The 22319-nt window shown below is 40.3% G+C and overlaps 3 protein-coding genes across 52 annotated transcripts in view; 2 read left to right on the top strand and 1 right to left on the bottom strand.

The window, feature by feature from the left end:
• Window positions 1-1818: 1818 nt before the first annotated feature.
• On the top strand, window positions 1819-4268 carry LOC137135558 (zinc-binding protein A33-like). The gene has a single exon (XM_067519801.1). It carries the CDS (start codon window positions 2004-2006, stop codon window positions 3423-3425), a length of 1422 nt encoding a protein of 473 aa, XP_067375902.1. The 5' UTR covers window positions 1819-2003; the 3' UTR covers window positions 3426-4268.
• A 1964-nt stretch (window positions 4269-6232) lies between these two features.
• On the top strand, window positions 6233-8545 carry LOC137135559 (nuclear factor 7, brain-like). The gene has a single exon (XM_067519802.1). It carries the CDS (start codon window positions 6888-6890, stop codon window positions 8307-8309), a length of 1422 nt encoding a protein of 473 aa, XP_067375903.1. The 5' UTR covers window positions 6233-6887; the 3' UTR covers window positions 8310-8545.
• A 3192-nt stretch (window positions 8546-11737) lies between these two features.
• camk2b1 (calcium/calmodulin-dependent protein kinase (CaM kinase) II beta 1) overlaps window positions 11738-22319 on the bottom strand; it is a 70625-nt gene continuing 60043 nt past the window's right edge. For 30 of the 50 annotated variants that reach the window (XM_067519749.1, XM_067519796.1, XM_067519759.1 and 27 more), the window contains 7 exons: window positions 22249-22297; window positions 17980-18123; window positions 16662-16838; window positions 15966-16041; window positions 15786-15880; window positions 15328-15561; window positions 11738-13960 (listed from right to left, as the gene is read on the bottom strand). In XM_067519749.1, coding sequence (XP_067375850.1) covers window positions 15329-15561; window positions 15786-15880; window positions 15966-16041; window positions 16662-16838; window positions 17980-18123; window positions 22249-22297 — 774 coding nt within the window. In that variant the 3' untranslated portion in view covers window positions 11738-13960; window position 15328. The remainder of the gene's footprint in view (window positions 13961-15327; window positions 15562-15785; window positions 15881-15965; window positions 16042-16661; window positions 16839-17979; window positions 18124-22248; window positions 22298-22319) is intronic. The other 20 variants (XM_067519795.1, XM_067519798.1, XM_067519799.1 and 17 more) reach the window with 1 other exon arrangement.

Genomic DNA, 22319 nt, shown 5'->3' with positions numbered 1-22319 from the left:
TGTTACTCAGCCTTTCTGTCTGAAATACTGGTTTTCATGTACAAAACTGAAAACAAAAAGACAAAACACTAAGTTACTGCTAAATGTTCTTTGTACTTTGACTTCAATGTCTGTATTATAAAAAAATTATCAGAATGATCAAATGTTAAACTTTTACATCAGGTCTGTTTGTTAGATCTCAAACGTCTGATCAGCAGTTGTTATTAAAATGTGATCAAAGAGTCAGTTAACAGGACGGGAGAGTGTTCTGCTTCACCAATAGATGGACTCTGGTGTTTATTGTATCATGATGGAAAATACACACTCTTGGTCTCAGCACTGGTTGGGACAAAACAATGACAAACCCCCACCATGACCACCCACACTTTTGAATTTGAAGTAATGTTCATGTTTTAAAACAACTTCAACATAACACCATCATTTTGTACTTGTTTTCCTCCTGTTCCTCCTCCGTAATCTGATCCCTGTTCTCCATTCACCTCTCAGGAATTCAACAGCAGCTTTTCACCTTTCCACTGTTATTTTCCACCGAAGCCACAACTACTTGGTTGGACCACTGACTGTAGGAATTATCCATGAATTAGCCACAGTAACTGCAGCTGCAGAAGCTCTGCTAATGTCCAGTGTTAACTAAAAACAACTTCCTGTCAGCGTAACCCAGAATCCCCTGAAGTTAATTCATCTACATTTCCTCATTAATACTTGTTATTTACATGCATCATTTGATTTAGTTGTATCTCCTTTCTATTAATGGAAATGATTATTTGGTCATTTCAACAAAGAATTAACACTTATGATCTTTACTTTTTAATAACAGACACCGTGACTGTGGCTGCAAGTAACACAAAGCAAGTGCAGCTATTGACTTCATCACAGTTTATCAACCAGCCAATCAAAATCTAGGAGGAAAAATGCAGAGTGTTGTTTTTCTGTACTTCCTGACTCAGTATATTCACTGTGCACATGTGTGTCAGTGGATTGATGGGGTCAGTGCAGCCTGATCCTCAATTTCTGTAGCCCTGGACTGTTTCCCACTAAAGATTTAGCCATTGTTTTTGACTTAAAAATTATTATGGACTTTATCAGACCTCCAAAGATATTAGAAGAGACATGTCCATGTGGAAAACTACACCGTTGCTGATGGTCATCAACACGTCCTCATATTCTCTCACCTGTGCATAAAAAGCAGCAATTCTGCCCTGACAACACAGAGCCCCTGAGAAAAGCATGTGGAATAATCACACACCTTTTAACAATCCACATTTACAGTTTGGCTGACAGAGGCAGGACACGTCTTTTGTGAAGTCATCGTTGAGAGAGCAGCACCTGGTGGAGACACAGTCACATGTCAGCTTTATCACAAGTAACTGAGGAGAGAATTGGATCATTTGTGAAATGGAAAGTTACACAGGGACTGGTCTTCTGTATGTGGTGAGTGTGTTCCAGCTCCTACATTGTCTTATTGTCCACTGATAATGGACATTAAGTTACACAGTTAGTGCAGTTGGATCCCTGTCAGTCTGCATCAACAGCAGCAGTTATCGGACCAACACCTGTGTCTGGCAGAGCAGCTCTGTTTCCTTCAGCATCACATTGTTGACAGTTCTGTGTATAACTCCATTAATTGTTGAAATTAATTCTGCTCTTACTGCAGCTTTATTAAGCTTCGTTATGTCTGCACAGCAACCAGTCTTGTCCCTGGTTGCAGACAATAAACATGGACTGTGTGAAGTAGCCATTTAACAGGTGTAACACAGAAATATCACCATCTAGTGGAGACACAATCAAATGTCAGTTTTATGACAATCAGCTCCAAACCCACAACCAAAGTAAACGAAACTGAAAGATTTACAATGTTGATCAGAGCAGAGTCGCCATTACTGTAGATCACAGTTTAGGATCTGAGCTGAGGAAAACACATTCAGAGGATTATAAACAACAAGTTAAAGAAACTGTGTTTTGGTGAGTCTTGTCATTTTAAATATATCTGGAAATCAGAAGAGATGGCTGATAAAAATGCTGTTCTTGAAACTTTCCTGAGCTGCCACGTGTGTTCAGAGACTTTCAGAGACCCAGTGTCTCTGTGCTGCAACCACAGCTTTTGTTCAAGCTGCCTGCAACAATTCTGGAAACAAGCTAAAAACAAAAACTGTCCCATTTGTAAAAGTAAATCTTCAAAGGATCATCCATCCATAAACCTTTCTCTGAAAGAACTGGCTGACTCCTTTGCTAAGAGGCAGAATAATGGTTCATCTGAGGCTAAGAAAGAGAAGAAGTACGAGGTTTTGTGTGATGAACATCCAGAAGTTCCCTATTTGTTCTGTGAGGATGAAGACAGAGCTGTTTGTCCTGTCTGTGAGTTTTCTCTCCACCACAGTCACAAAGTGGTTCCTATAGAACAAGCAGTCAGTGACCTGAAGCAGCAGCTGAAATCTGACTTAAAGTCTCTACAGGACAAGAGGAATAAATACAAACAAGTGGAGAAAACATACAATGAAATGATTCAACACTCCAAGAAGCAGCTGTTGTCCACAGAGAAGCAGATCAGAGCAGAGTTCAACAAGCTCCACCAGTTCCTGAAAGAGGAAGAGGAGTCCAGACTGGAAGCTCTGAGGGAGGAAGAGGAGCAGAAGGGGAAGACTATCAGCACAGAGATGAAGAAGATTCAGGAGCAGATCTCCTCTCTGTCAGTCAGTATCTGTGCTGTTGAAGAAGACCTGCAGAAACACAACGTGCCATTCCTCAGCAGTTATAAACCCACTCAGACCAGAGCCAGAGTCCAGTGCTCACTGTCAGATCCACAGCTGCTCTCAGGAGCACTGATAGATGTGGCCAAACACCTGGGCAACCTGTCCTACAGAGTGTGGGACAAGATGAAGGACAAGGTCCACTTCAGTCCTGTCATCCTGGACCCAAACACTGCAAACCCCTGGCTCTGTCTTTCTGATGATCTGACCAGTGTAAGAAATGGAGACACAAAGCAGCAGCTCCCTGATAATCCAGAGAGATGCACTAAATATTGTAATGTTCTGGGCTCTGAGGGCTTCAGCTCAGGGAAACACAGCTGGGATGTGGAGGTGGGAGACCATCCTGACTGGTTTATGGGTTTGGTTAAACAGTCAGTTGACAGGAAGAGAGAGGGTTATGCTTCACCAAAATATGGAATCTGGTTTTTGTCACTTTACAAAGGAGAATACAGTGACCTGCTTGGTAAAACTGTCACAGTGAAGAGTCTCCAGAGGATCAGAGTCCAGCTGGACTATGACAGAGGGGAGGTGTCCTTCTATAACCCTGAAGACATGAGTCTCATCTACACTCACAGAGACACTTTCACTGAGAAACTCTTCCCATATTTCAGTGTTGGAGAAGCTGCTGATGCCAAAACCACTAATATTAAAATGTGTCAAACTGAGATTTCTCTGTGATGTTCAGTGACTCCAGTGAGGTGGTTGTGATTTATTAGAGGTGTTTTATGTCTGGTCCAGACTTTTCCCATTCTTCATTGTTAGGTGAGAAGTGTAGAAACTGACATTAATGTAAAATACTTCATGTTTGTCAGCATTTAAACATTTGTTACTGTATCATTTTAAATATCATTCTAAAATTGAATAAGAAACTGATTATTAATACTGGTTGTGAGATATTCCAGTCAAATCTAGAAAACTGGGACAAGTACATTTTATGTGATGATTCAGAAGAAATTGGTTTTATGATCAAACCATGAAATCACATACCAGCATCATCTTAGACTTGATAATTGTGACACTTTTTTGGATCTTTCAGTTTTGCACGTTTTGAAAGTTATGCTGTTATTTCTTATTTCTTTTTCTGTTGTGAACGTCTGAAAAAGTTACTGTTAATGTAATAATTCACCTGTGAACACGTGTCATTAACCACAAATTACCATTAACTGTCAAACATATTCTGTTGTTTTTCGTACATTCAAACTCATCTTTCTTCCTATTGGTGATGTTTTTGGATTGGAAAACATTTTGCTGCTTCGTGTAAGACACAATTTTATTTCTCCTCAAAGTTCAAATCAAATGACAGCAGCCAAGAACAGAAGAGAGGTGCAATAAATATCCACCACATAATGTCAATAAGATTTGAATATTAAAACTGCAACTAAAGGAACTTTCTAATTATTCTGTTGATTATTTTTAAGTTAATCATAATTTGAAAGAATTACAAGTTTTTCTATGTATTGTAAAAAATTGAGTCAAATCCTGGTTCTCATCTGTTAATAAAAATGAAAACTATGCTGCAGATTTACGTCTGTAAACACAGAAGAAATGTAAACGTTTCTATTTAAATGGTCATTTTATTGATAACACCTTAACACAATTTCTTGAAGTTAGAGAAACACGTGTAGCACGTAAGAGAACAGAGCAATAATCAGAGAAGTAGAGGATTAATATTATTATACAGAAGAAACCCAAAGTGACAAAAGGAGACAAAGGGAAACTAGAAAGAGCCAACTGCAGAGAAATGATTGAATAAGGTTGGAAACAGAGGGACTGGGAAAAAGAGCGAAAGACTCTACGAACAGAAGCCGACTCAGTGTTGTCAGTGCAACTTCGTCTCTGTGTGGAGAAAGAAGATGGCAGAGGTTCAGAGTGAACACAGAGGCTCCAGCTGATCTCAGTGAGGCTTCATCTGACTAAATATGTGACAGGAAGGCAGCAGAGCTCACACTGACCTCAAGAGACTACAGGACAGTTATTGTAGTTCATGTGTGGAGTTAATCATCTTCAGTCACAATCAGGATTTACAGTATCAGTGGTGGTGGTTCCACTTTCCAGTTCCATCATAATTGTGCAGATGAGATCAATAATTCTAATGGAAGCTGGTTGTTATTCTGCAGCGATAAACTGCTGTTGTCTCTGACTGGTTTGTCTGTCAGATTTGACACTAAAGGCAAATTCTTGTGTAGCTACATTGGAAGCATCAAGCTGCCTCCCTGTGTGTGTGTGTGTGTGTGTGTGTGTGTGTGTGTGTGTGTGTGTGTGTGTATGCTTTACATTGTGTGACTGCGCCCCCTGCTGGAGCTCATTCACTAACTGAACTGCCTCTGATCTGTCAGTGGGACTCAGTGCTGGTTCTCAGAGGAACATGCAGGCTCAGTGAAGCAGCCGTCACAAATCAATATTTACCACCATAAAAAAATAAATAACACAAATAAAAAGAAATCTGAGGAATATTTACCAAACTGACTGCAAAGCAGCGGCTTCCTAACAATTCAGAGAGACACACTAAGTGCACTGATGTTCTGGGCTCTGAGGGCTTCAGCTCAGGGAAACACAACTGGGAGGTGGAGGTGGGAGATCATCCTGACTGAATTGTGGCTTTGGCTAAAGAATCAGCTAAAAGGAAAGAAGATTCAGTTTTAGCAAAAAAATGGATTCTGGTGTTTAATGCACTACAGTGGAAAATACAACTGTTTTCTCAGTCATGTTCAGAAATGTGAGTGAAAAATGTTTGTACAATATAACAGTTAGTAGTTTATTTCACTCTAAACTCATCATCACAAACATTCTGTCTTTCTCTCTAAAACGTGTGATTGTATTACACGAGTCTCTTAATAGTTGTTACTCAGCCTTTCTGTCTGAAATACTGGTTTTCATGTACAAAACTGAAAACAAAAAGACAAAACACTAAGTTACTGCTAAATGTTCTTTGTACTTTGACTTCAATGTCTGTATTATAAAAAAATTATCAGAATGATCAAATGTTAAACTTTTACATCAGGTCTGTTTGTTAGATCTCAAACGTCTGATCAGCAGTTGTTATTAAAATGTGATCAAAGAGTCAGTTAACAGGACGGGAGAGTGTTCTGCTTCACCAATAGATGGACTCTGGTGTTTATTGTATCATGATGGAAAATACACACTCTTGGTCTCAGCACTGGTTGGGACAAAACAATGACAAACCCCCACCATGACCACCCACACTTTTGAATTTGAAGTAATGTTCATGTTTTAAAACAACTTCAACATAACACCATCATTTTGTACTTGTTTTCCTCCTGTTCCTCCTCCGTAATCTGATCCCTGTTCTCCATTCACCTCTCAGGAATTAAACAGCAGCTTTTCACCTTTCCACTGTTATTTTCCACCGAAGCCACAACTACTTGGTTGGACCACTGACTGTAGGAATTATCCATGAATTAGCCACAGTAACTGCAGCTGCAGAAGCTCTGCTAATGTCCAGTGTTAACTAAAAACAACTTCCTGTCAGCGTTACCCAGAATCCCCTGAAGTTAATTCATCTACATTTCCTCATTAATACTTGTTATTATTATATTGTTATTATTATTATCTTATTAAGCAGAAGCTTTATTAAGCTTTGTTATGTCTTTTATAGCAACCAGACAGCTCCTGTAAACAGATCCACACTTTTTACAGTGAAACAAGGCAACGCTGTCTTGGATGAGTCCAGAGTCCACAAGTCCATTGAGATTTAGTTTATGACAGCATAAATCACATTAGTAGAAAGACTGTTATATGTCGTTATATTTAGTTGTTTTTGAAGGAGAATGGTTAGATCCTGCAATTACTAATTAAGATCCAACTAAGCCCCAATTATCTTGCCCCTGGTTGCAGACAATAAACATGGAATGTGTGTTACACCATTTAACAGGTGTAACACAGAAACCGCACTGTAGATTAAATGTCAGTTTTTTATTACAATCAGCTCCCCACCCACAACCAAAGTAAACGAAACTGAAAGATTTACAATGTTGATCAGAGCAGAGTCGCCATTACTGTAGATCACAGTTTAGGATCTGAGCTGAGGAAAAACACATTCAGAGGATTATAAACAACAAGTTAACGAAACTGTGTTTTGGTGAGTCTTGTCATTTTAAATATATCTGGAAATCAGAAGAGATGGTTGATAAAAATGCTGTTCTTGAAACTTTCCTGAGCTGCCATGTGTGTTCAGAGACTTTCAGAGATCCTGTGTCTCTGAGCTGCAACCACAGCTTCTGTTCAAGCTGCCTGCAACAATTCTGGGAACAAGCTAAAAACAAAAACTGTCCCATTTGTAAAAGAAAATCCATAGAAGAATTTCCATCCATAAACCTTTCTCTGAAAGAAGTGGCTGACTACTTTACTAAGAGGCAGAATAATGATTCATCTGAGGCTGAGAAAGAGACGAAAGAGGAGGTTTTTTGCAATGAACATCCAGAAGTTCCTTACTGGTTCTGTGAGGATGAAGAAAGAGCTGTTTGTCCTGTCTGTGAGTTTTCTCTCCACCACAGTCACAAAGTGGTTCCTATAGAACAAGCAGTCAGTGACCTGAAGCAGCAGCTGAAATCTGACTTAAAGTTTCTAAAGGACAAGAGGAACAAATACAAACAAGTGGAGAAAACATACAATGAAATGATCGAACACTCTAAGAAGCAGCTGTTGTCCACAGAGAAGCAGATCAGAGCAGAGTTCAACAAGCTCCACCAGTTCCTGAAAGAGGAAGAGGAGTCCAGACTGGCAGCTCTCAGGGAGGAAGAGGAGCAGAAGGGGAAGACTATCAGCTCAGAGATGAAGAAGATTCAGGAGCAGATCTCCTCTCTGTCAGTCAGTATCTGTGCTGTTGAAGAAGACCTGCAGAAACACAACGTGCCATTCCTCAGCAGTTATAAACCCACTCAGACCAGAGCCAGAGTCCAGTGCTCACTGTCAGATCCACAGCTGCTCTCAGGAGCACTGATAGATGTGGCCAAACACCTGGGCAACCTGTCCTTCAGAGTCTGGGACAAGATGAAGGACAAGGTCCACTTCAGTCCTGTCATCCTGGACCCAAACACTGCAAACCCTCGTCTCTATCTGTCTGATGATCTGACCAGTGTGAGACGTGGAGACACAAAGCAGCAGCTCCCTAATAATCCAGAGAGATACACTAAATATGCCACTGTTCTGGGCTCTGAGGGCTTCAGCTCAGGGAAACACAGCTGGGAGGTGGAGGTAGGAGACCATCCTCGCTGGAATGTTGGTTTGGTTAAAGAATCGGTTAACAAGGAGGAAGGTTCTGTTTCACCAAAACTTGGATTTTGGTGTTTAGTGTATTGTGATCGAAAATACAGTGATGTTCTTGGTAAAACTGTCAAAGTGAAAAAGATTCTCCAGAGGATCAGAGTCCAGCTGGACTATGACAGAGGGGAGGTGTCCTTCTATGACCCTAAAGACATGACTCACATCTACACTCACAGAGACACTTTCACTGAGAAACTCTTCCCTTTTTTCAATGTTGGAGAAGCTGCTGATGCCAAAACCACTGATATTAAAATCTGTCAAACTGAGATTTCTCTGTGATGTTCAGTGACTCCAGTGAGGTGGTTGTGATTTATTAGAAGTGTTTTTTTCTGGTCCAGACTTTTCCCTTTCTTCATTGTTAGGTGAGAAAATACATATTGAGATTAATGTAAAATACTTCATGTTTGTCAGCATTTAAACATTTGTTACTGAATCATATTCAATATCATTCTAAAATTGAATAAGAAACTGATCATTAATACTGGTTGTGAGATATTCCAGTCAAATCTAGAAAAACTGGGAGATAGTAAATTTTATGTGATGAATTAGAAGAAATTGGTTTTATTATTAAACCATAAAATCACATACCAGCATCATCTTAGACTTGATATTTGTGACAGTTTTTTGGATCTTTCAGTTTTGCACGTTTTAAAAGTTATTCTGTTATTACTTATTTCTTTTTCTGTCTGAAAAAGTTACTGTTAATGTAATAATTCACGTGTCATTAACCACAATTACCATTAACTGTCAAAAATATTCTGTTTTTTCTCGTACATTCAAACTCATCTTTCTTCCTATTGGTGATGTTTTTGGATTGGAAAACATTTTGCTGCTTTGTGTCAGACACAATTTTATTTCTCCTCAAAGTTCGAATCAAATGACAGCAGCCAAGAACAGAAGAGAGGTGCAATAAATATCCACCACATAATGTCAATAAGATTTGAATATTAAAACTGCATCTAAAGGAACTTTCTAATTATTCTGTTGATTATTTTTAAGTTAATCATAATTTGAAAGAATTACAAGTTTTTCTATGTATTGAAAACATTGAATCAAATCCTGGGTCTCATCTGTTAATAAAAATGAAAACTATGCTGCAGATTTACATCTGTAAACACAGAAGAAATGTAAACGTTTCTATTTAAATGGTCATTTTATTGATAACACCTTAACACAATTTCTTGAAGTTAGAGAAACACGTGTAGCACGTAAGAGAACAGAGCAATAATCAGAGAAGTAGAGGATTAATATTATTATACAGAAGAAACCCAAAGTGACAAAAGGAGACAAAGGGAAACTAGAAAGAGCCAACTGCAGAGAAATGATTGAATAAGGTTGGAAACAGAAGTACTGGGAAAAAGAGCGAAAGACTCTACGAACAGAAGCCGACTCAGTGTTGTCAGTGCAACTTCGTCTGTGTGTGGAGAAAGAAGATGGCAGAGGTTCAGAGTGAACACAGAGGCTCCAGCTGATCTCAGTGAGGCTTCATCTGACTAAATATGTGACAGGAAGGCAGCAGAGCTCACACTGACCTCAAGAGACTACAGGACAGTTATTGTAGTTCATGTGTGGAGTTAATCATCTTCAGTCACAATCAGGATTTACAGTATCAGTGGTGTTGATTCCATTTTCAAGTTCCATCATAATTGTGGAGATGAGATCAATAATTCTAAAGGAAGCTGGTTGTTATTCTGCAGCGATAAACTGCTGTTGTCTCTGACTGGATTGTCTCAAAAAAGGCAAATTCTTGCGCAGCTACATTGGAAGCATCAACCTGCCTCTGTTTGTGTTTGTGCTTTACATTGTGTGACTGCGCCCCCTGCTGGAGCTCATTCACTAGCTGAACTGCCTCGGATCTGTCAGTGTGACTCAGTGCTGGTTCTCAGAGGAACATGCAGGCTCAGTGAAGCAGCCGTCACTCTTGGTGCTGATGGTCAACAACAGCACCTCATATTCTCTCAGCTCTGAACAAAAGGCAGCAATTGTGCACTGACAACACAGAGCCCCATAGAAAAGCATGCAGAATAATCTGTATCACATCATCATCATCATCATCATCACTGTCAACATCCTCATAGTCATTCTTAGTGCCACAGTCAGTAACAGAATCATCATGATCATCATAATCATCTTCGTTATATCATCTTGAGACAAAAATAGTTATATGCACTTAAAAAGCTGTGAAAATAGAGAAAGGTGGAGCAGCATTCAGTAGAAAATGAGAAACCAAATCAAAAGGAAAACACCAAAAACAAGTGTTCTGTTGGCTGTCATGCAGAGAAAATGCCAGCTACACTTCTAGTTAGTTTCCGTTGTGTAATACCGTGAACTCCCTCATTTTAAATATGTGAATCTTATTAGACTGATTTTCAAATCTAGTAAACACACCAAGAACAACAGATGAACACCTTTGTACTGTACATGAGGGGGGTGGTCATGTTTGATTAACATGATCACACATGACCTTTGACCTTTAACTATAAGAACAAGGTCAACCTGACATGAACACTGTTACTGTGACATGTACACAGTGACCCAGTGGTTCGCTATGAAAAATCCTTCATTTGCTTCAAATCACCTTCTAGAAGGGCGATGAAGCTTCTTTGTGTTTTAAAGTCATAGACGTCTCACTTTAGCATCGTGTTAATGCTCTGAGAAAAAAATAGACACCATAAAATGGCAAAATGAAACATAAACCTAAAGCTTCCTAATTCAAAGAGCAAAAATAAAAAAGCAATTCACACCTCGTTGGTCATTAAAGAAACACACATGCAGGATGCAAATCAGATGTACTATCCTTTCAAAAACGTTTTTACATGGAGCAAACAGTACTTGCACGAGTGCATGAGCTGTACAATAGCAAAAGAAAAAAAAATAAGCACAGATCAATATCTAACACAATAAATAAATAAATATTTAAAATAAATAGAAACCTGAGGACTATTCGCCAGCTTACTGCTCAGTCTCTTAATATCTTGGTCTGACCAATAAGGGCAAGACAAACGTAAAGGCAGCCAATGGTGGACGAGCAAAGTACGCTGGAGCCGATTGCAAGTCAAACCCCGACTCCATCAGTCTTCAGTTCTGTAAAGTCCATCTGTTCAATCCTGCCATCGCTGGCCAGAACACTTCATATCACGAAAAGCCTGATTACACTTTACCGTTACATACGTCACAAGTGTAAAAACATAAAATACATGAAAAAAAAAACCCATAAGTGTCAGAAAACAAAACGTCCTGGGTTGAAGGCAGGGGACTGATGCGTCCTCCGAAATAAAGCCTTCCATCTTCTGTCACGCGTCACACGCCTCCAAAATGTACACCCCCCTCAGGCTTGTAAAGAACACACACTGAGATCAATGGATGTGCTGTACCCGCTTGCAGACACACAAATGTTGCAACAATTGGTGAAGGATTGCCCTGACATGAGAACCCAGCTCTATGCAACCCTCACATCTGATGACATTTATGAACTTAGTGCGGGGATGATATGGTTGAAACCCCCCAACCCCCCCACCCTTTGCCGTGGCTTCATCACTGTGCTTGGGCCTACTGAAAATGTGTGCTTCATATAGACAAACAGGCAGTAGCACCAGCTTTGTGCACAATGGCTTTGGAAGTGAAAAAGGTCACACATGCACCAGCATCCTTTCTTTAGAGTGCTGATTTCTTTTGTTGTTTTTCTTTTTTTTGGGGGGGTGGGGGTGGGGGGGGAAGCACAGCACTGAGATTTATGAGTTAAAAATATCTCAACTTTTAAGTAAAGAGCTCCAAGCGGCTTTTCTGCTGTCGCCTAGCAACAGCAGGAGCCACCAACAGCGCATCACCTCCTCCCCGAGCACAGTTTTAGCACCACTAGCCCAAAAAATAAAAAATAAAAATTTAAAGAGAGGCAGGCTGAAGTACTGATCACTGAAAGAAAAAAAAAAAAAAAAAAAAAAAAGGTGTGGGGGCAGAAGACAGTGATGTTCGGGACATTCAGCATCAAAAGCAGCTCAGGGTTGCACGATTTATTTTTTCACTCTTATCATTTGACTTTTCTGATTAGTGCCATTTACCAAAGAATGAACCATTAAAGTGTCGTTTTTAAAAATCTTATTTCTCACACTACACGTGGGGTTTGACTAGTTTGGCCAGCCCTGACTTTTTGACAATATTCTGGTTCCCAGTTAGACCGTCCTTCATTTGAAGGAAGGGAGGCTGTTCATTTTCTGCACTTTTACCATTTTCCATCTCCAAGACCGATGGACAAAACCAACAACCGGCGTTGTTGGTTTTGTACGAAAATTGTGAGAATTATCAGCCTTATGCTTTAAGAAAACTCCTTCCTCTGGGAAGTCAGACTAATTCCTTCCCGTGCGAGTTTGTAAAACTTCCGTCACCAACATGTGCTTTTGTGTAACTCTGCAACAACTAGTCAATTAATCATACAAATATTCTAAATAAGGTTTAAAATGTTAATATAATAAATTAGATAATACAAGATAAATCAATGCTAAAAGTAACTTATTTGAATAAGAGAATGTAATGAATTAAAGCAGCCACAAAATATCTCAGCCAAAATGTAACTATTTAACTAAATTAACTGGCTACTAACACTACTTCCTTTTTAACTGGACGTTTTTCTTGTTACAACTTGGAACATTGAAATATATCATATTAGAACATTATTATGGAGATGATATTGTTAATATTAAGTAGTTATTTTGTCCTAAAAATGCAACTAACATCTAATCTTGTTAAATTAAGCTATTTGTTATGAATGTTTTTTTTTAAACAATGAATGAAACACTGTCACTAAAGCAAAAAGCCAAAAAATTTGTTCTTCTTATGCACCTTCACAAGCTCGGAGGGGGGGGGACAACCGTTGGAATCATACCTAAAGCCTGCTCTGAATGTTTGAAAGGTTTATGTTTCGAAGTAGGAAGACACTGAGCTTTGCTAACCCTTTTTTCTCTGGCCGTTCACACTGCAACAAGGCAAAAAACACCAGGAGGCTTCTGCTGCACAGGCTCATTAATTGTTGGAGGAGCACAGTCACACAGACAAAAGGATCCAGTCTTTACATTCACACATGACACCACCAGACACACCCCTTCAAAATAAAGGTCAAAAGATAAAAGACAAAAAAAAAAAAAAAAAAAAAAAAAAAAAAAAAAAAAGAGAAAAACCCCAAACAAACCACAAAAAAAATGTTGACCATGATTTTGGGCGCAGTATTATAGCTAACATACAAGAAGCAAATTACAAAAACTGCAAATATCATGTTTCCACTGAATAGCCACAATAAAAAACAGCCACTGTTAATATGGGGAAAAACATGCTTCCTTAAAAAGTTAGAGAAAAAAAACAAAAGATTTAAACCACTGGCATCAATAATTTCAGATTATACAAATTACATGTACAATTGCAAATGTGTAATCATAATAATCATAATATAGTAATGATAATAATAGATTTTACCTAAAACTTTACATACTGTATTTCCAGTGCAGTGTTTATGTCACACAAGTGGGGATTCACAGGAGGACAAGAGGGTTGGTGTCACTGAAATAGTGGGAGTGGGAAAGAGACCACAGGAAGAAGAAGGAATCACACTGAGTGCCTTAAAACCCCACCACCCCCAACCAATCACCCAGTGTCCTGGAGGGAAAAAGAGGAAGCTTGGGGGGGGGTTGAAAGGTGTTGCTGTTTGATGGTTATCTGAAGGTGTTAAGGGTGACAGGTGGGGGGCAGTAGTAGTAAAATGAGAGGTGCATGCTTGGGGTTGAGGCCTGGCATCCAGTAAGGGAAAGTTCGTTGTTGATGGGTGAGGAGCCCTGTCCCCCGAACTGGGGTTAGGGTTTTCATCCCTTCCTCCTCCTCTTCCTCCTCCTCCTCCTTTCTATCCAGCAGAGCACTCCTGACAGACAAAAATGTGGCCTTCAGCCCTGAGAAGGAAAACAAAACAGACGCAAATCAAATTTAACACATGGCTGAAAAAGTGCAACCACAATTAGTGCGGCCAGCTCAACCTATTGCGCAGTGATGCCTGATCATTTACACTTAACACTTCTTCGATACCGCACCTGATACCGCGTAAACCTCAGCCGGTTGGTGGACGTGGAAAAAGGTCTGAATGGTTTGAAGCTGCAAGATGACTGATGACGACAAATCCCTCTAATCGCTCTTTCACTGCTTCCCATATAATCTACTCTCAATATTCGATTGAGCTTTTGGACACTTACTAACCGTTGCGATGTCGTGTCGTCACTAACAGCTGTGAGCTGTCTTATTTTCTCTCATACCATCTCTGCAAGTATCTCTAAAACAGAGAGCACTGCAATGTGGGATTGTTAGCAGAAAGCAGTGTACAAAACACGTACCAAACTTTTTGGTTCCAATATGGACGTTCTGAGTGCACTATAATAGTGGACAGATTTACACACTAAACATTCAGATACTACTACAAAATGGCAAACACACTATACACTGAGCTCAGGGCGATGTCAAACACACCCTAAGTGAAACAGCTTTATTTAGTATGAACAGATATATTTGGAGAGTGGAGTCAGCCTTTGCATCTAGCTGTCAGCAAGAAAATTAAAATAGTACATATGCTAAAATAAACAACTTTTCCTTTAACAACAAATGGAGGTATACTGCATCCAAAACAAAAAAAAAAAAGGTGGCTCGAAAAATCGTGTTTTTTTTACAAAGCTCTGCCATAGATACATATGGTTTGAGTTTTTTTCTTTTCATTTAAAAATGCTTAAATATCACAAAAGTATAGTAATGCTGGGCTAAGGTAAAAATTGCCATCTCAGTGCGGATAACAAGCAAATTAAATTTTGCTGAAGCTGCAATTTGTAATTTTAGAATTACAGAACATGAGGCCACAAAGCTGCAGCATCAGCTTATTATTGCCATCAAAGGTTTATTAAATAATTAAACACACGTGGACCAAAAATCTAAAGTAGATTCGTGTGGGGAAACTTGGACTGATTCATGGTAGTAGAACCTCGATGAAAAGCTACACTTTCATTTTGTGACTTTGTCAGTGCACCGAAAGTCTCTTCTGCATTTGAATGAACACACTCTGTGCTTCCACCAACAGAATGAACATTTAAAAAGGATACAACCACTACGTCTGACACAATATTCAATCCGGTTTATCCTCCTGTCGATGTCTTAAATGGTCAGGCAAGAGAAAGCCCTCACTAATCTGCTCACAGAAAGTCGTTACCTAAATATACATAGGTAAAATCCCACAGTACACACGTGCTGGACATTCTGCAGCACGTTCCCTCCTCAGTACCTCACTGGAGCGGTGCAGCTGGCGCGCCTGAGCAGTGGAAGTGGATGTTCTGCCACTTGCTCTCTCTGCGATGCCAGACACGCGTCTCCTCCGACTGGCTGGACCGCGGCCGGCCCTGGCCGTCAACAAACTGAGTCAGGCGGATGTAAGCGATGCAGGCCGCGTCCTCGCCGATCAGGTGGACGTGGGGATTCAGGATGGTGGTGTGAATAGGCTTGCTGTTCTTAGCCAAAACTGAAAAGATGGTGAGGAAAGTGTCACTAGACCAAGCAACTGTGTACAGATGTCGGCAAGACCAATCGCCCTTCAAATCTGAAAACCCATTTAGACTAATTGGGCAAGTATGGTTTCACAAAATCACATTATTTAGAGACAGGATTGCAACAGCATGTCCTCACATATACATATATATATATAAAAAAGGAAAAAAATATTTTTTAAAGATGCATTAATCTTACGGTTCTCAAAGTAAAATCTGTGGAAATCCATCCCTTCTACCAGGTTGCCCAGTGCCTCAGGCTCAAATGAAGTTAGGCCAGGATCACAGATCTTGCTGAGGAGGACAGAGCAGGACACTGACTTTTAACTATGCATTTCAACCAGAGCAAAACGCAAACCACACATGGAAACACACTCACGCGTATGCCTCAAAGTCTCCATTGTTGATTGCCTCTATCAGCTGCTCGGTGATCTTGATGATCTCTTGTTTGCGTGCTGTGGGGGAGAATAGGCACAGAAATTAATCAAGAAAGCCCCACAGTTGAGCAGATGGAGAGCGGCTAGTTAGTTTTTTAATGCCTTTAAATGCATTAATGCAACAGCACGGATTCTGTTTCACAGAATGTGAGTGTGGATTCCGCATCACAAACAAGCGAGAAATCTGAACAGCAGGTTAGTTTATTCTGGAAATCTTCAGATCAAACAAATACAATCAAAACATCTAAACACATTAAAACTGAGGCCCATTTTATTCTGTGATACTGAACAAGTGTTAACACACACTTTAATACCAGCGCACAAAATGCATCTTCTTATATCACTGCAAGCAATGCAGTATATATATTTAAGGACATATTTAAGGACATCACAGCACGTCAGAAACAAGCGAACGATTCATAAATCCTCCTGCAGTCAGTGGTGCTCTGTGGCAGAGCACAAACTAGGTTAATAAGGCTCAGCAGTGCAAACACACATTCAGAGAGTTTGATTTCCAACACGGCTGACAGGTATTTTACTCTACTACACACAAACACACACCCACACACACAGGTCTGCGCCGAAACCCTGAAATATCACCATGCTTAGGGTCAGAGTGGGTCATGCTTGGTACTCACTCTGGGAGGAAGACAGGAAGGGGCTGGATGGGGGGTGAGGGGGAGGTGGGGAAGTTGTGTGTGTAGGTGGGGGTATGGGCCTGGCACTAGGGGCCGGTGCCGGCGCGGCTTCACCCTCGGGAGCTGGGGCCGCTGGCACCCTACGAACGCTGCTTACCAGGTCTGTGAGCCGAGACACTGTCCAAGCAATGGATGGATGGATGGATGGATGGGGGGGGGTGGTGGTGGTGGTGAAGGAGGAATGCACAACAATAGATTAGAAAGAGTGAGGAGGTAAAGAGAGTAAAAAAAAATAAAAATATGAACAAATAGGGAAACCCCTTGAGGAATTTGATTACTTATGATCATAATAACTGTCTGCAATAACTATCGCACTATTTCATTAACTGTGCATCAGTATAGTTTAGCTGCCTTCGTGCAGCTTACTGCACAGTGGAGTGTTACAGAAGGAGATTAGGTCTGTTGTTAAATCTGGCTGACTATGCTTTTCATTTGCATAGTCAGAAAAACCTAAACCTACTCATAATTACAAAATAAAACATTCAATTTGGGTTATTTTATTTGCTCTCTAAGGTAAAAACAGCATTTTAAAATAACAAAGATGGTGTTATTTTATTTCATTTTGTCAGTTAACACCAAGACCAGTACGTCAGTTTGTCATTTAATATTTTCCAAACTTTCCAACACTGTCTATGGTATGCAGGCCAATTATTCACCTCTGATGTAAACATAACAATTTAATATATAGTTTTATTAAAAAAAAAAGGTCAGTCCTCTTCTGATTTAGCCGAGCACTGTAACTTTTAGCAATCTTAAGAGTTAATACGGCATTTGTTTGGGATTCTACTTTCAGCAGCAGATTAATAGGTGCTTGTGCGAATTTACAGCAACAGAATGGTGAATGTGCGACTGACTTAAAATAAACCACCCGATGTTCACTGTAACGCAAAACCATGTCACCTACTGTAATAATGTTACTCACTGCTGTGTTTTAATAGTTTGTGGACACAAGTTGAGTCTATAACACAGAGAAAATGCAGAGTGTCTGGATTTGTCTACACAGACAGTACTAGTACTACTTTTTGTTTTTTAACATATTTTGGCTTTATTTAAAAAAATAGTTTTGAAAACTCCAAAACCTTTTGTTTGATTTCTAAACATGCAGAATTAACACAGATGCAGCCAGACAGCAGCATAAAAATGAAAGTGATATGCTGCATATAGAGCTTAGAATTGAATCAGTCTCTATGCATCATTTTGGTGTGGAGAAGGACGTCTGTCTGCTGTGGACTCTCTGCTGACGCTCTTTTTTACTTACTCTGCATGGGGACAACAGGGTTGTGTGGAGGGGAGGGAGAGGAGAGGGCAACGGGAGGTGGTGTGCTGGTTCTCACTTCCCCGTCAGATGTGGGCCCTGAGCCCCTACGCACTGAGCCCAGCAGGTCAGAAAACTTTGTGACGGCTGAGTTTAGAAAGGAAGGAAGGAAGGAAGGAAGGGGTGCGGGGGTGGGGATCATGGAAGACATGGAAGTGAAATGTCGATTCGCTGCAGCCCTTCAGATGAACTAAAAGAGCATGAGACCCACAGGTGAGATCAGACAAACATGAGCAGAGATGAAGGCCTAATTGTCTGTACCAGTGTGTTCCTGGATGTATCATTAGAAAAAGTTTTCAACCGGACAAAGACTGTGAAGGAAACATGAATGTCAGAGAGCAAAATTCATGCTTGTCAGAAACATAATGTAAAGGCATGTCCAGCAGCAGTATGTCGCTTAGTGAGGTCAATGAGAAAGAGACATCAGATACTCCAAACACTCATGATGCGGGTGAATCAGGGGCAGGATGGGACAGTAGATGAGACAACCATTCATGTTGTCAGATGTTTCAGATGTCTTGTGGTCAAAAGCCAGAAGAGTGCTGACTAAGACTCGTAAGTGGTGCTAAATGGCAGCAGATTCATGCTTGTAATCCAGACAGAGCCTCATGCAGGACAGAGATACACACAAGGAAGGATAGTTTGATGGACTGTGCTGACTTACAGTACACAGACAGCTGAGGAGCTTGTGCTGGACTGAGCCTCAGCAAACTGCTCTCTAAGCTCCTCCCTGACTTCGTGCACATGCGCGCACACGCACACAGACACACACAATGAGACAAAACACACGCATATGCAAAGACAGATGATAAGCAAACTGCACATAAAAAACCACAACACTGACACAGTGAGGAGTAATAGGAAGAGTATGAGATGACACAGTGAGAGCAGTGATACACCAGGTCAAGCTCTGCTCACTGACAAACTCCAGCTACGTTCCACCGTCACCAGATCTCAATGAAAAAGAGGAAACAAACATCTCCCTCGTTATTTCACTTAAAGTAACTAATTTCAGCAAGATTTACAACTCTGTCTGCGGATGCTGCTAAACATGAGGTTTTACTGAGACTTTAATGGGAGTAGCTCCAGTGAGCAGAGGATGGATGGTGACATCGATGATGGCCATGATAATGAGAGAGAGCCGGATGTTACTCATTACTGCTCGTCTATTTAATCAGTTGGTACGGAGGGAAACGCAAGACGTGAAAACTCATTGACAAAAAAAAAAAAAAAGACGTTACAAGATCAGCAGGGGAGAAAAGAGAGAAAGTGGAGATTCCAACAACAACAACAAGGCCACATTTTCTCGAGGCCTGTGTGCACTAAAATGTGATCAAATTAAATGTAAAGACCAATACACTTTAACAATTCTCAACTTTTTCATTAATGAATGTCAACTATTGTACTGTCAGGAGAAAAGCAAAGCGGCACACAAACGAAAAACATTGCAGTACAGTCCACAGTTTGACTGACAACACTTCCTTGGAACAGCAGTAGAGAAACATCAAAGCACTTAACACTTCATTTTACAGATGTCGCCGAAAGAATAACTTGGGGATTAGCAATTTAACACCAAGTTAACCAATAAATTCTAGCTTGTGTAACAAAAAAAAAAAAAAAAATTAAAATACATAAAAAAAAAAATCCCTTTCACAGCGAACCGGTAGATTAACAACTACACAATAGCAACCAGCTCTCAGAAAGCGTTGTGTAACATATTGTCTACTGTAAAAGTATAGAGTGGACAGATATGTACTCAGATGCTTCAAAAGCCAGCACACGTGTTGGGTTACAAAGCAGCTGTCGAGCACTCACTGACATGACGAGATCCTACAAAGTCCAGCATGACAAAAACTGTTCCAAGCAACACTAGCCCCACCCCCTCCTGCTGCACTCACCGGGCTCTTGTAGTTTTCTCCGGCGCTCACTGTGCTATCTGCCGGTTTGTGTCTTAAGAGTCTTTAAAACTGCTGCGTGAGACTAATACTATCTAAGGGTGGCGCTAGCAGAGCGGTGTGTCTTTTCCGCCTCTCTCTGCGCTCAGTCTGCATGTCCTGCATCCTGGACTAAATTTAGATGCTTCCTCTTTTAGCCCTGAAGCCTCCCAAGGTGCCCTTGCCCTCTCCACTCCAGGCAGAGAGGTGGGGGCTTAATAGTATAGGAATAGTACAATAAGGTGTGAATGCACTAGTGGACTACTCCATGTATTATCTACTATATTCTGCTTCTCCGTTATAGGGCAGTGGGGGGCTCAGAAGGTGGGGTACACCCTGGTCTGATTGCTAGTGTGTCACAGAAACCACAGGGGAAAATTTGTTGCCACAGCTGTCTCTCTCTGTTTTGCTTTCATTAGTGTGTAATTTACCTGAAAATGTTTTTTAGGTTTAGAATGAGACGAGGGAAAAGAACACACAATTTTGTCTGTAATAACTTCAAAGTGACCAAAGTAATAAAACAAAAAAAATCAGAAATAAAATAAATCATTGTCTCTGTGTTTTTGATCGAACTGAATTGAACTGAACTGAAAAAACAAAAACAAAAAAAGCTTTTATTACTTTTTTAGTTTCAAGCTTTTTCAGAGTAATTTGCTGAACAGCACCAACAACTTCATCCACGTCTGCAAAAGCTGTCAAAGTAACTGCACTACAGTGACACATTGCTAATTGATTGAAGGCAGTTGTAGGTGATGGGACAGCATAGTCTCTATCACGCTTGAGGGATGGGGTAGGGATGGTGTATATGGAGGCGTCCAGGTAGTTGCAATTTGCAACTTCACAGCTAAATGCCACTAAATCCTACACACTGAACATTTAAGGAGACTTCGAAGCTAAAACGTACTTCCTCACTGGGTATTATCGCGGGGAAATAAAAGTACTTCTACCTAAACACTAATTAATGATTGTAGTACTCTTTCTAGTACTGGCTCATGTACTCAGAGAACTACAAGTATTCTGGTATATCATCATCTATTGTAGCAGCAAAGCCTTTAAACAGAGAAGAGGAGGAGGAGGAGAAGGAGGAGGAGGAGATGGAGGTGCACATTCTGTTCTGTTTGCCTGGAACAGAAAGGAAACATTCCTGACCTGATTCTGATGCAATGTACTCAGCTCGGATGTTGGGAGAACAGGGGTGTTTTACCGAGCTGACAAAGATAGGCAGATGCAAAACCCAGGCACTCACACACAACCACACACAGTAACACAACACGCAGACATAAATGCAGTCACATGCATTAAAAAAAACACAAGCGTTATTTGCTGATATCTGCTTTGTAGAGAGTTAAGCAACTTATACACATGCACACGACACAAGTACACAACTTAGTAAGCTTACACACTCTACATAGGCATGTTGGCATTTGAGAGGTGTGGGTTTCTGAGCATTAAGAATTCAGCCAAGCACTTTGGAGAACGCCAAACCACAACAGCATTGCAAGTCTTCCCTCTCACCTCACACACACACACACACACACACATCACAAACATCTCTTTAGCCTCTTAAAGCAGAAAGAACCTCCATGAGATGACAAAAAGAGGTCAGCTAATCACCGGTTGACAGCTTGGAGAGTCACACTTACAAAAGTAACTCTCTGACCACATTTTGTGTTTCACTTTACACCTTTAAAACTGTCAAATGACCAAGAACTGACACAAATGTTCACTTTTCATGGTAATAAAGCTCATCTTGGAAAGAAAGCAAATCCTCTAATAGGCCACTACCAAGACAAAACCATTCAGGAGGAGGTGCAGGAGCTGACATTAAAATGCATTTCCACCTTGAGACTCGTAATTCTGCTGTGTAATAAACAGCAAGTCCAGGCAAAGAACAGCTTTTACTGTAAAGACAATTTAAGAACCAACGTTTCTGTTATGCAGGACGGGGAACAGCAGAGATTGTCTAAATTCACCATTACAAAGCAGAACACTTAACAAGCACAACTGATCAAATCTCATTTCTGGGCTGTGTGGCTTCTTTTTTTTTTTTTTGGTGCTTCCACTGCTTCAAAAATTACTTTTCTGGCTCTGACATACAAGACAGAGTTGCACAGAAGACTGAAATCTGCACAAAACAATTACAACAATAAAGTAGAAATGTCAATGTGACAATACAGGATTTGTCAAGTTCCCACAAGTAATCTGACATTTCATTTGCAGCAAAAGGATCAGTGCTCAGGTTTTATTTGAGGTATTTAGTTGCTTTTTTTAATCTTACCTTTAACATCTTCATCCTCCACAGTGGTGTTGCTGCTGTCTGATGATTCCTGCAGATCAGATGTAGACAGT

Source organism: Channa argus, chromosome 11 (assembly GCF_033026475.1).
Source record: "Channa argus isolate prfri chromosome 11, Channa argus male v1.0, whole genome shotgun sequence".
NCBI lineage: Eukaryota > Metazoa > Chordata > Actinopteri > Anabantiformes > Channidae > Channa > Channa argus.
Note: the sequence above shows the minus strand (reverse complement) of the source record. Positions and strands in the feature narration are given on the sequence as shown.